The sequence below is a fragment of the Melospiza melodia genome, chromosome 14 (genome assembly GCF_035770615.1).
Source record: "Melospiza melodia melodia isolate bMelMel2 chromosome 14, bMelMel2.pri, whole genome shotgun sequence".
Taxonomy (NCBI): domain Eukaryota; kingdom Metazoa; phylum Chordata; class Aves; order Passeriformes; family Passerellidae; genus Melospiza; species Melospiza melodia.
The window spans coordinates 14018011-14037143 of NC_086207.1; the positions used below are offsets into that span (position 1 = coordinate 14018011).

The following is a 19133-nucleotide window of genomic DNA, read 5'->3' on the forward strand; positions in this document are numbered from 1 at the left end:
CACTCCTGTCCAGTCTGGCGATGCTTCCATCTCCCACATTAAGATGGGCATTAATTTGCCCTTTTTGCTGTAAAGAACATGCCCTTCCAGCATCCCAGCCTCGTGAATTCAGTGTGGGGTCCTGGCGTCCCCCTCCTGGCAGCTGGTTCATTTCGGTCCTCGCTTTGCAGCTCTGGAGCCCACTCAAAACTTGTGGCACAGCCCAAGGATAATCTTCACAGCACACAGGACAGGGGGAGATGCAGCTCCCTCTCATCCCTTGGCTCCAGAGCAGCTTCCCAGTAATTGAGTGAACCACTATTCTTGTTTCAATAACCATTAGAAAGCCTCCAGACAAACTCTGAGAGTGTAACCACCGCAGAAAACACTGACATCTGCCATGTCTGTGCTTATTGCCCAGCTCCCAGGAAGGCAGGAATGCCATGGTTTTTTTAGGCTTTAAATCCTTTAACCCTGGATGATCTATCTTCGTTAGTGCAGTGCCCTAATCCCAGCTGGAGCCCTTGTACACTACTCTAATATAAATATTTATTAGCTGGCTCAGCCTGCAGGGCTGTGCCTTCACCTCAACGGCATGGCTGTTTCTGGGGAGCAGCAGGGAGGTTTCTGAAGGCTGGGTGTCCTGTGGGAAGGGTTTGAGCACTGGGAGAAAATGCTGAAAAGATCCTTCCCTATTTAACTATTACTGTTCTTGCTCACTCTGTCCCATCTTAAAGGTCACAAGAACTGTGAGAAGATGGATTTGTGTCTCCAGCAGATTCATAAACCACTTTGAACCATGTGGCCCTCAATGGCCTTGGATTTCTAGGCAGTAGTACAGCAAAATAAAAACCAAAATTTACACCAGAGTGGGAAAAATCCTCTCTGAAAATGGATCTATTGACAATGTTATTCCACACTACCCTTTAAGACAGATTTATAAGAAATGCTGGAGGAACTGGAGTCACTGGGTGGTGCTTTAATTCTCCCATATTTTCAGACACCAAACTCACAAACTCCATATTTTTAAACTGCTTTTTATTGAAATGTAGTACATTAGCAAACCCTAACTAGTCGGTATACACTATGAACATACTGGCATATACCACGTAACTACAATACAGTGTTATACTTACATCAAAACATGTCAACAAGTTCTGCTGCTGGCGAGCTACACCTCCACAGGGGCTGGGGAGCTCTGGCTGCCGGGAGGGCACTGTGTGTCCCTGTGTCCCCACAGTGTCCCCAGACCCCTGGCACTGCTGGCGTGTTCAGGTTACCTGGTCACACCGGTGTGACCCACCTGGCAGCAAGCCAGTTCAAACAGACTCTTCATTTTACACCACGCAAATTGGGGTTTTTTGTTGTTGTTTGCTGCAGTCTCCTGCGCCCAAAGGCCGGGGGGTCCCCTCTCTGCTGAGATAAAATGATCCTGTTTTGGTGGAGTCAGTGCATAGTTAGCCATGGCCTCAAGCAGGTGATCCTGGACAGGCACGGGTCATCCAGAGAAGCTTTTAGGATTTAACATCTACTTGCAAACTGCAGCAGGGCAGATGGGACAAGCAGAAGAGCAATGCTACCACTCCTTTTGCTCCAAAAGCTTATTCCCCTTTACAGGAGCAGTGCAGCAGACCTTACCAGTGCTGGGAGCTAAGCCTAGACATACAGGGTGGGGAAAGTCTGCCTGCTGATGTGGTGGCACAGGGCAAGTCTCTTGTTCATGTAGCACCTTGCAGCACAAGTAGAAAGCAACAGGCTGGGGCGCTGCCGTGCTGGGACCTCATGAACCTGCACCAGGAGCTTTGCTTTAACAGCCCCAAACACTCTATTAAACATGCCTGGCTTAATAGCAGCAAAGAACAAGTTTACTTTCACACCCAGACTTTCCTGTGCTGGAGCATGGGAGGGTTGCTGAGCTGTTTTCTGTATGATCCTCCCTCCCAGTGCAGCCCAGTCTGGGTTACCAGCCCAGTAAGGAGCAGGCAGCTACAGCTCTTACTGCCCAAGACAGTGTGATGGTGTTACAGACAGAGGCACAGGGGATCCACAGCAAATCTGATGATCTGTGCCTTAACATAGCCCTGCAGAGCTGCTCTGCTGGGAATTAATGGCTCTTGTCCCCCCGAGGGGTTTGGGCAGCTGAAGATCAAGTCAGAGCCAAGCAAAGGCGAGCCCCGGAGTATGTGAGAAGCAGCAAACAAAAAAAAAAAAAAAAGGCAAATGGCACATAAATGCACACAGCTGAGCTCAGGGAAAAGAATAAAAGCTCCTGGCTCCCGAGAGGCTTCTGGATACAAGTGGAGAAAGGAATAGCCCAGCAGGAGAGAGGGAGGCTCCATGTACATGTCCATCTGATTTCTGGGCTGCAAACCCCCAGTCCCAGCTGTATGACACCAGCTAATGTTACACCTCAGCCTGGCATTGAAATCACTCTAAGCAGCTTCAACTTTCAATAAAACACTGTGTAGTTCTTACTTTGTAGGAATATGAATACTTATTATTAACTCCTTAGGAAAAGGACTATTTTTGGGCAACAATTTTTACCACAGGGCCCCAAAGCCCAGAGACCCTGGACATTATTGCAGTAAAAAAGAAAAAATATTCAGATGTTATTGCATAACCTACACACCCATTTCTGAGCATCTTCATGAGGCTAATGGGCAGAAGAGCAAAAGGATGCTCCATTCAGTGATCCAGAGAATGAGCATCCCACAAGAGCCCAGATCCCACACACTCTGCTTTGGCTGAGCACAGCCCACCAGGAACCTCTGGGCTCCCACAGACTGTGACTGGTTTGGAGTGATGCATCCCCTTGGAAGGGCTGGCTGGCATGGTGATGGCACAGTGAGGTTATGGCACAGTGATGAAGATGCTGGAGAGCAAGTGGACAGCAGTGTCTGCACAACAGGGACCTTCACCCAGCTCTCCAGAGGAGGAGGAAGCCAGTAGTAACTGGTGGAGTGGAAAGGGTGAGATTAGAATTAAGAGTGTCTGGAAGTGTTGCAGGCTTTAAAAAAAGGCTAGGTTAATGAAAGACGGATAACAAGGTGTCAATTAGTGGTGCTTTGCAAAGGCTCTGTGACCAGATTTCATTTCCCAAAAATGCACTTTGCAAGCACCAGGTAAACCTGACATGCCCTTGTGAATTTGGGGTTTTTGGCCAACATCTCAGGACATACTAGCTGGGGGTTACAGAGCATCATAGCTCTGCATCAGGAGCAAAATCCCACCTGGAGTCCTGCTCTTGTCACTGCATCCACAAGGAAGGGGTAGGGAGCAGAGCTTTTTCTCTTAATTATTTCAAAGACAAGGGAAAAAAGCAGATATGAGCACCAGCATACGGAAGTGCTGTCTACCTCTGCCCTGATTTCCCCCCAGTCTGTTTAGCTGGAACATCTTTCCCTCTCTCACTCCCTCCCCTGCTCACCAGTTTCCACCGAGTGTGCCAGAGCTGAGGCTGCCCTGCGGTGCAGTGAGTCTAGCAGGGAAAGGAAAAAGTGAAGATATCTTTAAATATAACAACACATATGCAAGCTGTCATGGCACATCACACACTCTTCTGCACCGCTCAGGCTGGAAAATTAGGTCAAGTATGGCTGGGTAACACAGGGTGAAAAAGGAGCAAAAGCTTTACTTGGGAATTTGAAGGTGTTTCCTGAGCTCTCCTATTCTTCTCTCCCCACCCTGCAGGGCTGGCAGCAGCCCCGTGGCTCTTGCCTTTGCCCCACTGTGCCTTGGCTTCTGAGCTGCTCTGCTGTTTCCTGTGCTGTAAAAAACGAATTACTATTAGCTAAGCAAAATAACAAATATTTTTAATAATTAAGTCAACTCACTTGCCAGTAATCAGGCTGCAGAGCTGCCTGAACTTCAGCTCAACCCTGGTGCCTTCATCCTTCTGCTCATGAACTGACTGTGGCACTACCTCAAACCTAAATTGGACTGAACAAGTCCTGAACAAGAGCCTCAGTGTGACCCATGTTTCCTGCAGAATTCCCTCTGCTTTCCAGGAGCTGGTGAAAAGCTCTTGGCTCTCCCAAGCCTTTGCACTATTTTACATGAATGTGTTTAAAGAAAACAGATGTGTGAAAGTCTCATAACATAGTCCTAGACATGTTTATTAAACTGGTTTTGGTTTTTCTTTGGCTAATGCAGGATACCTGGCTAGTCCTACAGCATCCTCAGGTGCCAGGGCAAGCAACCTAGAGCAAAGGGACAATGCAGATTCCAACACATGAGCTCACTGGAGGGAGCAATTGTGAGGGTCATTAGATAAACTTTAACATGCTTCAAATTTAATAATTAATGTTGTGTATTATAGGTAAAAAGCACACTTACAGTCTGGTTTCTTACTGGCAATTATCCTCTAAGAACACAAGCAAACCTTGATTTTACAAATGTCTAATGGGAACATGCAAAACTTTCATAGAAGAGGAAGCTGAGAAAGAGAAGACAAAGTTTTGGGGTTTAAATACTTTAGGAAAATACTTGGAGATCAAAAGCTTTTTTTTATATGTAGAAGTCATAAACTGAATGTTTTCCTGTTAAAAGAAGCACTTTTTTTTAAACTTGAAAATGATTTTCCAAGTTACTGGCACTTACAGTGCTTGGTAGGTTGCTGTATATTTTACTTCTGTGAAATGACTCAACCACACACAGCACCACTGCAGCAGAACAAGAACAACAATGCTCATCAAGCTTTTTTTATATACTGATTAATATTAAAAGGAAAACCTCAAACTTACCAGCACAGCCCAGAAAAAAATCACCCATGTTGCTGTGGTGCCTCTTCCCCATCTTAAATATGACTAACTGGGGAAGGCCTGCTCCAGCACGTCCTGGCATGCACGTAGGGACTGATTGCTTGAACAAGCTTTTAATTTTTCCAGTGTTGCAAGATGTCCCAAATCCAGGATGTCAATTACAAATACCAGCTCCCCTATCCAAGATGCTACAGCACAAATCCATTTTTACATTGCTGTGCCAGACCCTGATCTCCACTAAGGCAAACCTGCCCTCCTCCAGCTTAAAGCCAAGATATTCAGTTAGAAATAAGATTTAGCAAAATACAAATTACATTAGTTATTATTTTGTCTTTAGGGGATTTGTGCTTTCTAATTTTTAATTTCCAAAGCTCTTCTAGCTTTTCTGTATATTCTGGCACACAGCTTGTTGGCTCAGTTGGAGGTCAGAAATCATCAGGTTTGGTTTTGTGCTGAAACTGTGCCCCAGTGACTCCCAGTGGCCTCAGGGGAAATCCCTGTGTTGGGATGGGGCAGCCCCTGTGAGAAGGCTTTGCTTGGGGCATCAGCAGCCCACGCAGTGCTACAAGAGCCTGTCCTACCCAAAACCCCACTGGAGCAGCTCTGTGCTGGCTGGAAGACACTAAGACATGATGGCATTTAACCAGGTAACCCAGGTATCTGGGATTATCATAACCTGACTGCCCTCATGGATAAAAACAAGCCCCATAACATCCTTGAGAGACGGTGATTTTCCTCTCGGGCGTTTGCGTTCCCAAGGCGCCGCTCCCACGTGTCCCTGCTGCTCTCACAGATGTAATCACAAACACAGGGGCTGCTCAACCAGCCCTTGTGCTGCCCCTGAGCCCTGTCCAGACTCAGCTCAGCCAGGGGAGCTGTGCCTGGGCCCGAGTGCAGCTCAGCTGGGCTGGGATGGGGAGTTGTGCCTGGGCTCGCCGGGGGTGCCCGGAGCTGTCGCTGCCTGCCCTGCACCAGAGGAGGGATGCTGACCATGACCAGCTGCTGCCCCAGCCCCTGTGGCACTTCCTGTGACCTTCACTTCTGCTTTGGAGGAGAAAGTGGGTGTCAAAATTGTGCTCTTACAAAAGTTTGGGGCTTCAGTGCATTTCCAGAGCGAGCTGAATGGCAATAAAAGTGCATTTGGTAAATATCAATGTGGGTATTATGAGAAAAACCTCCCTACACTTCACGCCACCCACTCTTGAATTATCAGATTAAATAAAGCTGACGCACAGCAACAAAAGTCAAAGCATGCTCGGCAAAGAGGCTCATTTCCTCATTTTACAGAGCTGGGTTTTTCTTTTTCTCTTGAACATCCATGTTAAATACACAGCTGAATCACGCTTCAGAAAAGGATATATGTTAAGCAGATTGCTATACAATTAAAAACATTATAAAGGAGGGGAAATTCCCCTGCTTGCAAAAGCAGGTGAAATTAAAGCATGGCAGGATAAGTCTTACCTTTCTTTTTGGCTTAACTGATTTCTCAAGATTCCTATACAGAGGGTGAAACTGTGTTTCACATTACAAGGACACAAATGAGTTTCTACACCTACAGTAACTTAGACTGCAATGGAGAAAAATCCAAACATTCATTAACAGCTATGCATTGTCTGGTAGCAAACGGTGGAGCAGAAGCGCTCACTCCTCCATGTCGGCTCATTTGAGGAACGCTGTGGATGACTTTGCTCCAGAGGCTCCTCTCTCGCTCTCCATTTCTGCATTGTTCTCTCAGAAGCTTGCAAACAATATCCATTTCCTCACTGCTTTTGTCACATGCTGGTAAAAATTGATTTTTCCTGCAGCGTGTCAAAGCAGTAGCTGCTTTCCTTTCTTCTCCTGCTTTCTGCATTCCCGTTATTGATGTCAGTGGGAAAGGGCACAGCTCAGAGAACGTATTTGTTAAATAACTGTTGCAGATCTCAACAGGAGAGTGGGATAAGAAGCTTACCTCTTTTCTTCTCTGTGTAATGCCAACATGCTGGCTTTTAAAAAATCTCAGTGAAAAATTTGGTGGATTTTTACCCCCCCACCCTCCCAAAAAAAAGTTACATGAGAAAGAAAGCTAATTTGATTCCTGCATATTTCAAAAAGTCTAATGGTTTTTAGGTAGATCAAGTGCTGGTTCTGTGAATGTCCTCTCTACAGAGAGAGACTCACTTGACTTCAGCACACAGAAGGACCAAAAGTATATTCTGTGTATACCATTTTTCTCCTGCTTCAATCAAATTGGAGAAAAAAATCCAAGCACCAAGTTCCTTGAAATCTTTCTGCAAATGCTGGTCCTCTCTGCAGCTTGAACATCAGACTGGTTTGCCACTGTCCGGGGTTAAGTGGGTTGTAGGAAACTCAATGCACTTATAAAGGTCCCTCCCAGAAGGGGTTATTTCACAGTAAGGTTATGGATTGACCGAGATATACGAGTGCTTTTACCAGTCACTGGCCATCTCCTCTACAACCAGTTCCCTTTCTGACATTGCCCAACCATCTGGACAACTAAAAAATCGGAAACAGCAGATGCCTGTGTAAGAGACGCATTTGCAGTTCAGCACAAACTCTTAGGGCCACCGTAAAACCTCTCCTGCATCGCCGCGGCTGGGCCGACACAGCTCCCCATGCTGTTACTCAGCAATTTCCATCAGACAACCTTGCTTGTCACAGCTCTTTGTCACCTCAAAGATGCCACCCTCAGAATCCACCACAGCTGGTCTTCGTCTGTGCAAACGAGAAGGCGGGTTCGTGTTCTGGAAAAAGCAGCTCTTCTTCAGACAAAGGAGATCCATGGAAAGAGTACACAACAATAGGAATGAGAAATGAAAAAAACGGAAAAAGGGCCAGGAAGGAGCATGGATTCCTTTCAGGTTTTGTTCTCGTCGTACATGTCCAAGGCAGGCTCGATGGTTGAGAACTCGCTCTCGTAGACCAGGCTTCGAGGGGACAGAGAGTTACGATGGAAGAAGTGACTGCCTGCAAGAGGTAGAACAAAACCACGTTAGCAACACACATGAACTGAGTGAAGCATCCTCATACCTGTGTGATGGATACAAACACAGTACAGAGGGAAAAAACAGACAGCCTTCAACACAAAGCAGTTACAAACATATGAAACATTTCACCTCTGTTCCTCTGCTCCCCAGCCAATTTAAAGCAACTGCTTTCCATATGCATGAACAGTCACACCTCAAATGGCTCTTTCAGATAAGAGGTCAAGTCTGAGCAAGGCTGGGGCAGGCCAGAGTTTTGCACTTGGTGCTGGCTGTTGATTTGCAGCCTTGTAAAGCAGGGATGTGCTTCCCCAGAAGACCCTGAAATCTGTGGTCAGCACCAAAGCGCTGTGCCCTGCACCAGCACAAAGTGCTTCAGCTCGGGGTCAAAAGCAAGGAGCAGGCAGAATGAGGGATCCCCCAGGGATCATTCCACCAAAGCCTGACCTCCTCCAGAGCTCAGCAAACTCCATGCACACGAGTCACCTTCTAGAAACAGCCACCTATGGATTTCCTTACACATAACCAAGGAGACCCAACCCTCTTTTCACTGGCAATAACCGAAACAAGCACCACGCGGCTGTTGATAAACTGGGGAATGGAAGTCTATTTTTTTTCCTAGGTGGCCTGGCATTCCTGTGGCTCTCTGAATCCACAGATGTGTTTTTGCAAGGAGCCCAGCCCTCCTGCTGTACAAACGATTCTCTCTGAAAGCATCTATCATCAGATCAGGCCCTTGGCCAAAACACTTCATTACCTGGTTTCTCGATCCCAGGGGGGATTAGCTGGGAGCAAGGCTGCTTAGATTACAACAGCTACATGAGCCAAACTGGAGGCAACTGAAAAGCTTCCAAGTACATCAAAAAGGCATTCAAGAAACTAAGGTGCCTCCAGTTTCAGGCATCAGTGAAGTAAAATGCTTAGGGAATTGTAGTTTTAGCCCTGGCAGATTTTAGCTGCTTAAATCCCCCTTTCTTTGCCAAATTTTGAGCCCAGCCTATCCCATTCTGAAATAAAGACCTTAAAGAAGACATAACAAAATAAGAATTCAGCTGCTACTGTCCAAAATTCCTTTTTTCTTTTCCCACTCATTCAAAAGATAGACTTTGTGTGCCCTTTGCTAACAAGGGCCCAGCAGGAAAATGGAGTTGGGCAATGGATCTGCTCCTCTGTCACAAGCAAAAGTCAGCGCACACACTCATTCCACCATTTACAATGAGAATGGGAAGTTGTCATAAGCAAATTAATTTTTGATCTTGTAGTTAACCAAAACAAGAGTGAAATTAGTGGTTACACTGCAGTGGACTGTTGACTCTGCCAGGAACTTGTATTCAGGTACTTGGAACAAGTGGGATGTCTTGTCCAGAAGCAATTGGTGGGGAATGATAAATCTGGATCTGAACTGTCCCCAAATTTACAGGTTTCTAAAACTGGGCAATGTTTAAAATAAAAGCCAATAAATAAATAAATAAACAAATAAATAAATAAAGGCTGAGTGTTTAAGGAAACATAAAGCTGGAACTGTGACTTCCAGATTATCACGGTCTATTTCCAAAAGCTGGATTTGATGACCTTAGAGATCTTTTCCAACCTTAAGTATTCTATGATCCCAGCAAAAAAACCCCAAACCCTGAACCTGCAATGAAATAATACCAGAAAAAACTGGCTTCAAGACTGTGTTATGGGTCAGGATCATTTACTTTTTGAAGAGTGAGTCTCATTTTGCATTTGAAATAAGCTGTGAATATTGGATATTTCATCCCCCCTTCCTCCACCTGCTGCAATGTTACACACAACCAATGCTCAAATAAAGCAAAGGGATTCTAAAAGCTTGGTGCTGCTTTTGTTTTTATTACACAGAAATCAAACATGGGATTAGGAAGCAGACAGCCCAGGCTGTCATTTCCTCTGTGTGCACCCAGACTTCCACTCTAGCAGGCTGGAGGGAGAGATTTAATCAACAGGCAGAGCAGGTCATCTGACAACAAGTATTTAATATAAATCTGGAAATAGACAGTGTATGTCAAACACCTCTAAAATTCTTTACTGTGACGTTTTTGTCCTTCTTGGCAAAGGAAATTTTAACCACCCACTTCCAGGAAGGCTGCATGTTTCCATAGACAGATAGACATCTCTTGGCTTCCATACCATTTCTGAGACACATCGTTCATTCTTTTCCTAATTGTCTCCTGTCCCATCCAGTGCAGCCAGCCCAGAGCAAAGACTCCAGCTGCTGCTCAGTGTTTTCCACCACTCAGTCTTCAGGTGCTCCATTAACCAGGTCAGGAGCATTGCCCACAGCTTATGGCTGGAGCAGCAGGGCACAGTGACCCAGCCATGCTCCTCTTAATGCAGAAAATTGCTACTGTTTGTTTAAAAATGTGGCATTGGTCCAGCTGATAAATTTACTGAATAAATGTATTTTAAGGACAAGTAAAAACATCCGCAGTTCCAAATTCAGCTATGAATCTGTTCTTCCTCTTTTGCACTTACCAAGAATGATCAAGATTTATCCCTTAGGTACAGAAAACAAATGGGAAAGCTGCATGCAATTTTAATACATGAAGATGAATCCCTCAGTAGTCTCTGCCACTATTCTTCATTAAATGCTTTAAAAGAACTTTTCAGATAACTTGCATTGAGTGTGAAAATAAACATATACCCTGGAACTGATCTTTATACCAATCACAGAATGCCACCAAAGTGAGGACAAGACCAAGGCCAAAAACTCAAAGAGACACAGCACTGCAGGTGCACCAGGATTAAGTATCACCTGGTGTTCCTTTTCCATCTGAAAGTATCTTAATGCCCTTAGTCATTAATCAGGGCCATCTTCTGCCACAAGCTGCAGTCCCTTCTACAGATCCTCCAGCAAAGACTCCTTACTGTGGAAATCTGATCAGAGCACTCCCTACCTTAATCTGTTTTAGACACCCTCTCAGTTAAGGAACAGAGTGGAACTATTTCATAAAGTGCCCTTTCCTCAAAGCCAGCTTCGCAGGAAGACTTTAAAGCACTGTTTTCCATGTGCATGAACAGTCACACTCAAGTGGCTCTTTCATAAATGAGATAAATGAGGTCAAGTCTGAGCAAGGCTGGGGGAGGCCAGAGTTTTGCACTTGGTGCTGGCTGTTGATTTACAGCCTTGTAAAGCAGGGATGTGCTTCCTCAGAAGACCCTGAAAGACATGGTGGGATGACTGGCACAACTGGAGTGCTGCAACAGATGGCTAAAAACTCTTCAGAAGGGACAAGCAAGGGAGGAGACTCCTTGGGGTAGCCCTGTGGTGCTCACAGAGCCATTTCCCATGATTTACCAGCAGTCCCAGCTACGTGGGGAGGTCCCAGCTGACTGGAGGTCAGCAGATGTGACACCCAGCTACAAGAAGAGCTGGAAGGGGGGTCTGGGCAACCACAGGCCTGTCAGCCTGACCTTGGTGCCAGGGAAGGCCATGGAACAGATCATTTTAGTGCCATCACATGGCATATCCAGGACAAGCAGGGGGTCAGGTCCAGCCAGTGTGAGTTTAGGAAAAACAGGTCCTCTTGACCAACCTGGTCCTCTGTGGCAAGGTGACCCACTCAGTGGATGAAGGAAAGGCTGTGGATGTGTCCACCTGCTGTTTGGTAGAGTTTGACACTGTCCCACAGCACTCTCTTGGAAGCTGGCTGCCATGGCTTGGACAGGTGCACCACACATGGGGTAAGAACAGGCTGGATGGCTCAGCCCAGAGAGCAAGGGGAATGGAGTTACATCCACAGGGCTCAGAACTGGGGCCAGCTCAGTTTAATGTCTTTATCAATGATATGCATGAGGAGATTGAGTGCACCCTTAGTCAGCTTGCAGCCAACACCAAGCTGGGTTGATCTTCTGGAGGGCAGGAAGGCTCCACAGACAGATCTGGATAGGCTGGATCAAGGTATTTAAAAGATACAGATGTGGCACTTGGGGTTTAGTAGTGGGCTTGGCAGTGCTGGGTTAATGACTGGACTTGATGATCTTGATGATCTTAGAGGGCTTTTCCAACCAAAGTGGTTCTATGATTCTTTGAAAAACTTTGGGGATTTCCTTCTCTCTATCCAGAGTAAAAAACCAAAAGTTTCTGGGATGATATAGAGTCCATCTTTGAACATATTTATTTCATTAACAAATAACCATGCACTGATTGCCTGACCTCTAAGTAACCTATCAAAAGTTGTATCATTATTAACACTTTGTTGAGACAACTGTTAGAGGCTCAAAAGAAAAACTGGAAAAGATGATGCTGAGTTATTTAAATCTTCCATGGAGGGAAATTCACGAAAAAGTCCTGTCAACCCTTTTGTTCCAAATATCACTCAACTTCTCCTTCTGCTGCTGTTCTGAAGCAGAAACATGAACTGGAACTATTATGGTGCCTTTTGCATCTGGGTCACTGCACTGCTCACGCGGTCCCTGCCCAACAGCATTAAATAGCACTTATGGAATTTTGCTTCAGGAGACAAGCACAAACTTATCAGTTTTACTACTGCTGTTGAGAGATGAGTGAAGAAAACATGTATCATAGCTTGTTCCCTAAATCATGCTCTAACCACATTCCACCACTTTTGGCAACAACACTCAGTTGACACATGCAGTACGTTAGAAGCACACAGCCCTCAAACACAGAAGGTTTGAGGGTTTTTTTCTTCTCATGAGTAAGTCCAATGGGGTTTTCCAGTCTTTCAAAATGCACTTACTGCTCTATTGATTTGTTTCCATATTTCTTTCAGAATTTCACAAGGACACACTGAAGACGAATTCTATTAAATGCACTGAAGCTATCACATTCTTCACTGCTTATTATAAAAGCTGCCTTCTCAGCTGAAGCCTGATGGACAAATAAGAATTAAGAAACTATTTTAATGTAGCATCTGGCTGTGTTCCTAAATTCTAAAAGTGCCTATACATAAAAATAAAATTAAATTAAATCCTCTCGTTCCCAGTACATAAAAAAATTAGATCTACAGCAAAATTGCTTCTCTCTGTTCATTTAATTAAATTAGAAAGCATTCACTTTCTACATCTTGATCCGAGAACAACAAAAACAACGGAATGCAGAACAGTTTTTAACTTCTGTCAATTACTTTTTCCTTCCCTACTTGTTAACCTCATTTACCCATTTCATTAAGCCAAGCATTAGCATTTGGCTGCGACTCAGGCCTGTGTTTTAACTGACTGTTGTGAAATTACTCACACAGCGCTTGCATAACTTGCATGAAACAGCCAGAGTGAGGACAGTGAGGGGAGATGTTTTCCCTCTGTCTCCTCATCAGTGCAGAAGCTGTGGCAAGAAAGGACATGCTTGCACAGAGCTTCTACATTAAAGAGTGTTAACAATCTTCCATGATCTGAATTTGAACCAAAACTAACCCCTGCCAATGATAGGAAAGGAGGCTTCACACATGGCAGCAGGGGAAATGCTGCATTTTCACTTGTTATTTGGAAGGAAGAAGCGGTTTAGAGCGGCTTCACTTTTATCAAAAGGAGGGCAGGGCGAAAGTAAAATACAGAAACGGTTTACGATTTGTGTTTTGAGACCACAGCATTGCAAATCTCCAGCAATGCCTGGCCTCAAGGCAAAAATCATACTGCAGTGCTCCCAAGGCCACCAGGAGTGTTACAGGAGAAGAAACTGAGAAAATGTTCTTATTTCAAATTAATTCTTAGCTGGAGTCAAGGTAAGTCCATTATAGCAGAATTGACGGCTTGACCCAGCTTTTTCCTGAACAAGTTGATGTCAAATGATTGCTAACAACACTTTTTAGTCACTTCAGTGGCAGTTAAGTCACTTGACTGGCATCATAACAAGGGCACTGCATGAGATTTCCACTACTTAGCTTGTGTCCCAAATGAATGGAGAATAATAGAGATCTGCACAGTGAAAATCATTCAAAGGAAATAAAGCACCTCATAAAATTTACAAAATGCTCTCAGACTTGAGTACTAACACAGAAAGCCCAAGAAAAATGAAATTCTCACAGAGTAAGATTTCATAATTAAAGTTTTTTTTATTTCTTCACTTTTTCTTTAATACAAAGCTTTGGCATCAGCAAATTTTATGAAAAAATAGAATGTACTAAATAACTGCTTGTGCTGCATGATCGATAAATGATGCATAAAAATAGGTGTCTCTCTCCAAGGCAATCGGCCGGAAAGCGTTTCTTCAATAGCATTCTGCTCTGCAGGGCAGAAAAAAAGGAACAAAAATATTTATGTTAAAGTTAATAGTGCCAATACTAAAAAAAAAATCCTGTAAAAGTAAGTTAGTGAAAAATTACTAATTATACAAAGCCAGAGCATTAAGAGATGTCTGCATCTGTCAAGAGGTCTGAGCACTTCTGAGCTTTTGAGGACACTCCATCTGCTACTGAAAACTTTCTCTAAGTGGTGCTATCCAACATTTGGGCTTTTGGGTTCAAACCCACACTTACACAGTAATTTCTGACTGTTCCCTAGGAAGCAAGGTAAACTTTGCTGCTTCTGTTCCTTTCAAACACTGCCTAAAACTTGTTATACTGGTGCTGTAAGAGTATTTTGAGACCTAGAGAAAGCAGCTGGTTCCTTATTTTATCACTTAGACAATGTTTAATTTTATCACAACTATTTAAAAATGCATGTGTGTATAATTATACACACACACAAACATACATATTCACAGTTAAATATGTATATACTCACAACTCCAGAACTAATGCTCTAAATAACTATGTTTAAGCTGTGGGAAGGACACAGTAAAGAAAAGGTACAGGATATGTTTTTAGGTGAGTTTTAAAGCAGAATTTCCGGTCTTTTACTTGCATCAGCGTATTACATGGCCACATTCTTGCTACTGTTGTTTTTCAATAAGAAAACCCCCTCAGAGTCCTCTTGAAACACTACCATAAGAAAGGCAGGATATGCCAGCACTGCTTTTTACATGGAGAGCAGCATAAAAAGCAGGTATGCTGTTTAATAGAAAATGCAATGAGAAGGAGCTGCCATATATCTGGCATGATAATCAGCACAGGAAATTCTTTGTCTGGCACTGGGAAGGTGTCAGTGAAACAATAAATCTTAGCATTAGTGTCATTTTAAAGAGTCTAAAATGAGTAATTGAACCCAGCAGCACTTGTGGAGGCTGCTCAAATCCCAAAGGATTCAGATGAAGAGCTGCTGAGGTTAAAGGCCATAGCCAAGAACCTCAGTTACACAAATAAGTGATTTTTGAAGCTCTGGCTGCTGGGTTGTGAGTTTTCTCAAGTCTGTCTCAAGCACACACTTGATGTGCTTGCATTTCAATTCCTACCACTGAGAACAGGAGCTCTCCTTGTATCAGCACACCCTTTGCTTGTACTGAGGGAACATCACTGTGAAAACACTTTGCTGGAGGCCCAAAGTCCCTGCCAATGTGCAGCAGCTTGTCCTTGCAGTAAAAACAGTCCCAGATCCCACTGAGCAACAAAAAGAAGAGTTGCAAGGAAAGGCAGAAATGCAGCTGCTATCAGTGCCCATATCTGGATGAGACTTCATGGGCTCCAGCTTCTCCTCCTTTCCCAAGGATGTGCAAGTGCCCAGCAATGCAGACATTCCTGTTCTGCACCTCATCTTGCCCCATGCTTTCCCAAGCTGCTTTTCCAGGCAGATTAAAGATTAACTATGTTCAGCTGCAGCTCTGTCACCAAGCTGCTGATTGATGGCTGCAACTTCAAGATTTTGACAAATGGAAAAAAAAATCAGTAGACTTGATAGGGATTTTTGAAGTTCTAAAGTTTTCTTATTAAGCCCTTTTGGAATCAGCATATGAAAAGAGGAGGAAGATTTGCAAATTAGTGGTAATCAAAAATTCATGATGACCAGTATTATGGACCCTCCTGAAGATCATTAGCTTGAGATTGCCTAAAATTTTACACTGGAGACTCTTTGATACCTATAATTTTACACTGGAGACTATTAGACATATTTCCATCTTATTGAGGAAACCTTATACTTTCCAAATAGAAAAAGGGAAAAAAAAAATAAAATTCCAAGCCTCTTCTCTTATCTCAAAGAAAAAAAAAAACCAAAGAAAATGTTTATAAAGCCGCGTTTCCCAGCTGCATTTCTTTGGATCTCACCCCACTTCTGGTAGAGAGATCAGCACTTTAATAGAAACTCAGCTGTGGCAAGATGTTCAGAGACAAAGAAAGATATTGACACTTTGCCTTCCCAAATAAAAAATGAAATTAAGATTAAACATACATTTTGAACCCATGTATTCTGTACACCTACATGAAAATGACTAGATATACCTGGTCAACAGATCTGCAAAATAGATTTATACTTGGCCACACACAGAATTATAAAAAGAAGACTGAAAGTCATCTGCTAGGGTAATTTCTTGTCCAGCCTGCCTGAAAGGAGGCTGGGGGTTTCCAGGTTGAAAATGTGCAAACTAGGAATACAGGATTATTTTTTTTTAATATGAAATTTGACTATAAAATTGAGGTGGAAACTGCAAAAGGTAACTGCTGGTAGTAAGTTTTGGCTCTGGCAGGTGAATTTTGAACATAGGAATTTAATGGCAGAAATCTAATGTTTACCTAGAACATAGATCATAAATATTCTGTTTTCCCCTTTTCATGTCTCTACTTAGCAAAGAGATTTCCTCAGACAACCCAGCTAAATATAAATTAAGAGGGACTTTACATGTCACCCTGAAACCTGCTGTTAACAGAGACACTCTATTTGAGAAAAGCAGGAAATGAATTTGATTCCTTGAAAACTCCATATTCCCCCTTCTGCTGGTTTTTATTCCCAACGTTGTCCATGACACACACCCACCAGAAATGCACAGAAACATCTGAGTATTTACTTACTCATTAGCATTCAAGCTAGCTGTGGCTTTGATGATCATGTAGCAGAGTGTAAGGGCACTGAGGAGGCCAAAACTGGCAATAATAAACCATTCTTCTGTTGACAAAGGAAAGGGAGGAAATCACTCGTGGGAGAAAGCGATGCCAATATTTCCCTCAAACACCACTGGCGGAAGGCAAGAGGCTTCTAAGCCATGACTGGCCCCAGGAGGTGAAGCAGAAGGAGGTTAAGCCACAGAGTTACTGACTGGAGAAGGCTAGCAAAGAAGAAGTGGAGAGAGGTGCAGAAAAAAAGCATGGCACAAACAGTATTTCCTGCCTGAGCCCAAGGGTTAGTGATAAAGAAGTTACTCAACAATGTAAAGTGAAATGCAGGATCAAGGGGAGATGTAATGAGAACTCTGTCCATCCCCAGGTCAGAAAGACGACTGTCAGGTTGGGTTAGGTTTGGTGAGATGCAGTGTTTCACACAAGCACACCCCAAGTACTGTCACACCTCAACTGTGTCTTGGCCCCCTCCCTCCTGAATTCATGTTATAGTGTTATTTAAAACCCAACAAAAATCAGGATAGATTGCTCAACAGTAAAACATAACTACAGTTTTCTACTTAAGAGACAGATATACCCATGGAAAAATAAATTCAATACTAGGGTAGACACAAACACATATTAAATAAAAAGTAATACAAAGAAGTCTATCAAAGAGTGTTCACTATTCCAAATTCTCTCCAGGATCAACCTGGCATACAGTAACAGTTCAGAATACAAACTCTGCTGTTGAACAGCTTTTGGTTTAACTCTGATGCACCAAAGAATGCATGTGTCATCCATAAATACATACATTTCAAGAACCCTTTCTAAGGCTTTACTTTATAAACATTGTCAGAATGAACTGTTGGTGGTTATTTCTTGTTTTACCCTGGCATCCCATCTGTGCACAAGCAGCACTACAGCTGGGAAAGACAGTAAAAAACACCTTCTGAAAAGGCAATTAGTAAAAAGTGAAAACTACAGTTCTCCCACCCATGACAAGGAAGCAGCACAGCAACAGATCTGTTCTTCTTCAACACAACTGAGTGCAAGGTGAACACTGGATGGCAAAGTGACTTACTGGCTTTGTGGAGAATCCAGATTTTGTATGTGGATTTTTCCCTCTCAGATCAGGGCATTTCTAGATATGGACTATGTTTTTTATGACGTGAGGTTTTTTTTTAAATGTGACATTTACTTAGCTACATCACCTAAAGAAACACTTTATGAACTGCATTGGTTTCACTGCCTTGTATACATGTATCAGTGGCAACCAGTGTCACTAAGTTTAAAATCTAGATCACAGATGCACATAAACAAAACACAAGCAGAAAATTAGACTATTGTACTGCAAGGATTCTATTTTTCAATTCAGCCAGAAAAACAACCATTCATGCATCAAGTTGAGACTGTACAGCATATGGAAAACTGATGCAATTCCACCCAATCTTTGTGGAATTTATTATAGTGCTATTGTACATTAAAAACCCTAGGTAAATTCCAGTAAGTGGAAATTTTCCATGCTACTCTAACAGATAAGAGCTTTCAAGCAGTGCAGGAACAGTTTTCTGATGTTATAAAACACTTGGACAGTACTTAAATGTTGGCACATCAAACGCTTCTTTAAGTCACAAATTTGGTAAGAAAAAACACCTGCTAAGTGATGTCAGAATTCCAGTAGCAATGTTCTCAGGGGAAAAAATGTCTGCAGAAATAGCTATCAGCTAAAATATTTATATTTAATAAATTATGGCATGTAAAGTATTCTGAAGGGATAAATAACAGTTTTGGCAATCCAGCTTCTTGTGCTGGTTACCAAATTCAGGAAGGTTATTTTGGTGCCATTTCAGTTCATCCTGGCTTCTTTGTACGCGGATCTAAATGGATATACCATTAATAATGGAAGTGTTGGCACTGTCATACCCAGAGTTATTGGTTCCAATAAGGAGCATATGCCTCTTGTAGAGACGCAGAGGTCACCTTTGTCCCTGCAGGGACATCCATCACCAGGGCCCTGCAGCACAGAGGGACACACACACACACACACCACGGATGCCGTAGACGGTGCGGGAGCCGAAGGACACTTACTTGTCACTGCAATGTTGATCTCTCCTGACCTTGGTGTCAGCTCCCCGTCCTGTGGCAGCTGTGACATGCCTGAGGTGTGCAGGGGCTCCAGGCTGAGGGAGCTGTCGGTGCCGAAGTCGCCGAGCGCCGAGCGCCTGCTCGCCGGCTGCCCCCGCGTCAGCCTCTCCATGTCAAAGGCGACGTTATCTGTGCACGGCACGTTGGGCTGGGAAAAACACAGCTCCACAGTTACACTGGGGAATGTTCTACCTGCAGCACTCCCACACACTGAATGGAACCACACACACACACTTTGTTCAGCTGCTCTGGCTGTTCTGAGGTCACACAGGTGAGAAACACATGAATGAACAACTTCTACCTTGTGGCATTCACATGCTCTGAAATAATTCCTTCGCCCAGGATTTTTCTGCTGGGAAGCTGAGAAGCCTCAGAGAAAAGGA

General features: G+C 43.6%; 1 protein-coding gene across 4 annotated transcripts in view; it reads right to left on the reverse strand.

The window, feature by feature from the left end:
* Positions 1 to 1000: 1000 nt before the first annotated feature.
* The window catches only part of RNF130 (ring finger protein 130), a 55279-nt gene continuing 37146 nt past the window's right edge, over positions 1001 to 19133 (reverse strand). For 2 of the 4 annotated variants that reach the window (XM_063168825.1, XM_063168823.1), the window contains 2 exons: positions 18694 to 18898; positions 1001 to 7706 (listed from right to left, as the gene is read on the reverse strand). In XM_063168825.1, coding sequence (XP_063024895.1) covers positions 7597 to 7706; positions 18694 to 18898 — 315 coding nt within the window. In that variant the 3' untranslated portion in view covers positions 1001 to 7596. The other 2 variants (XM_063168822.1, XM_063168824.1) reach the window with 2 other exon arrangements.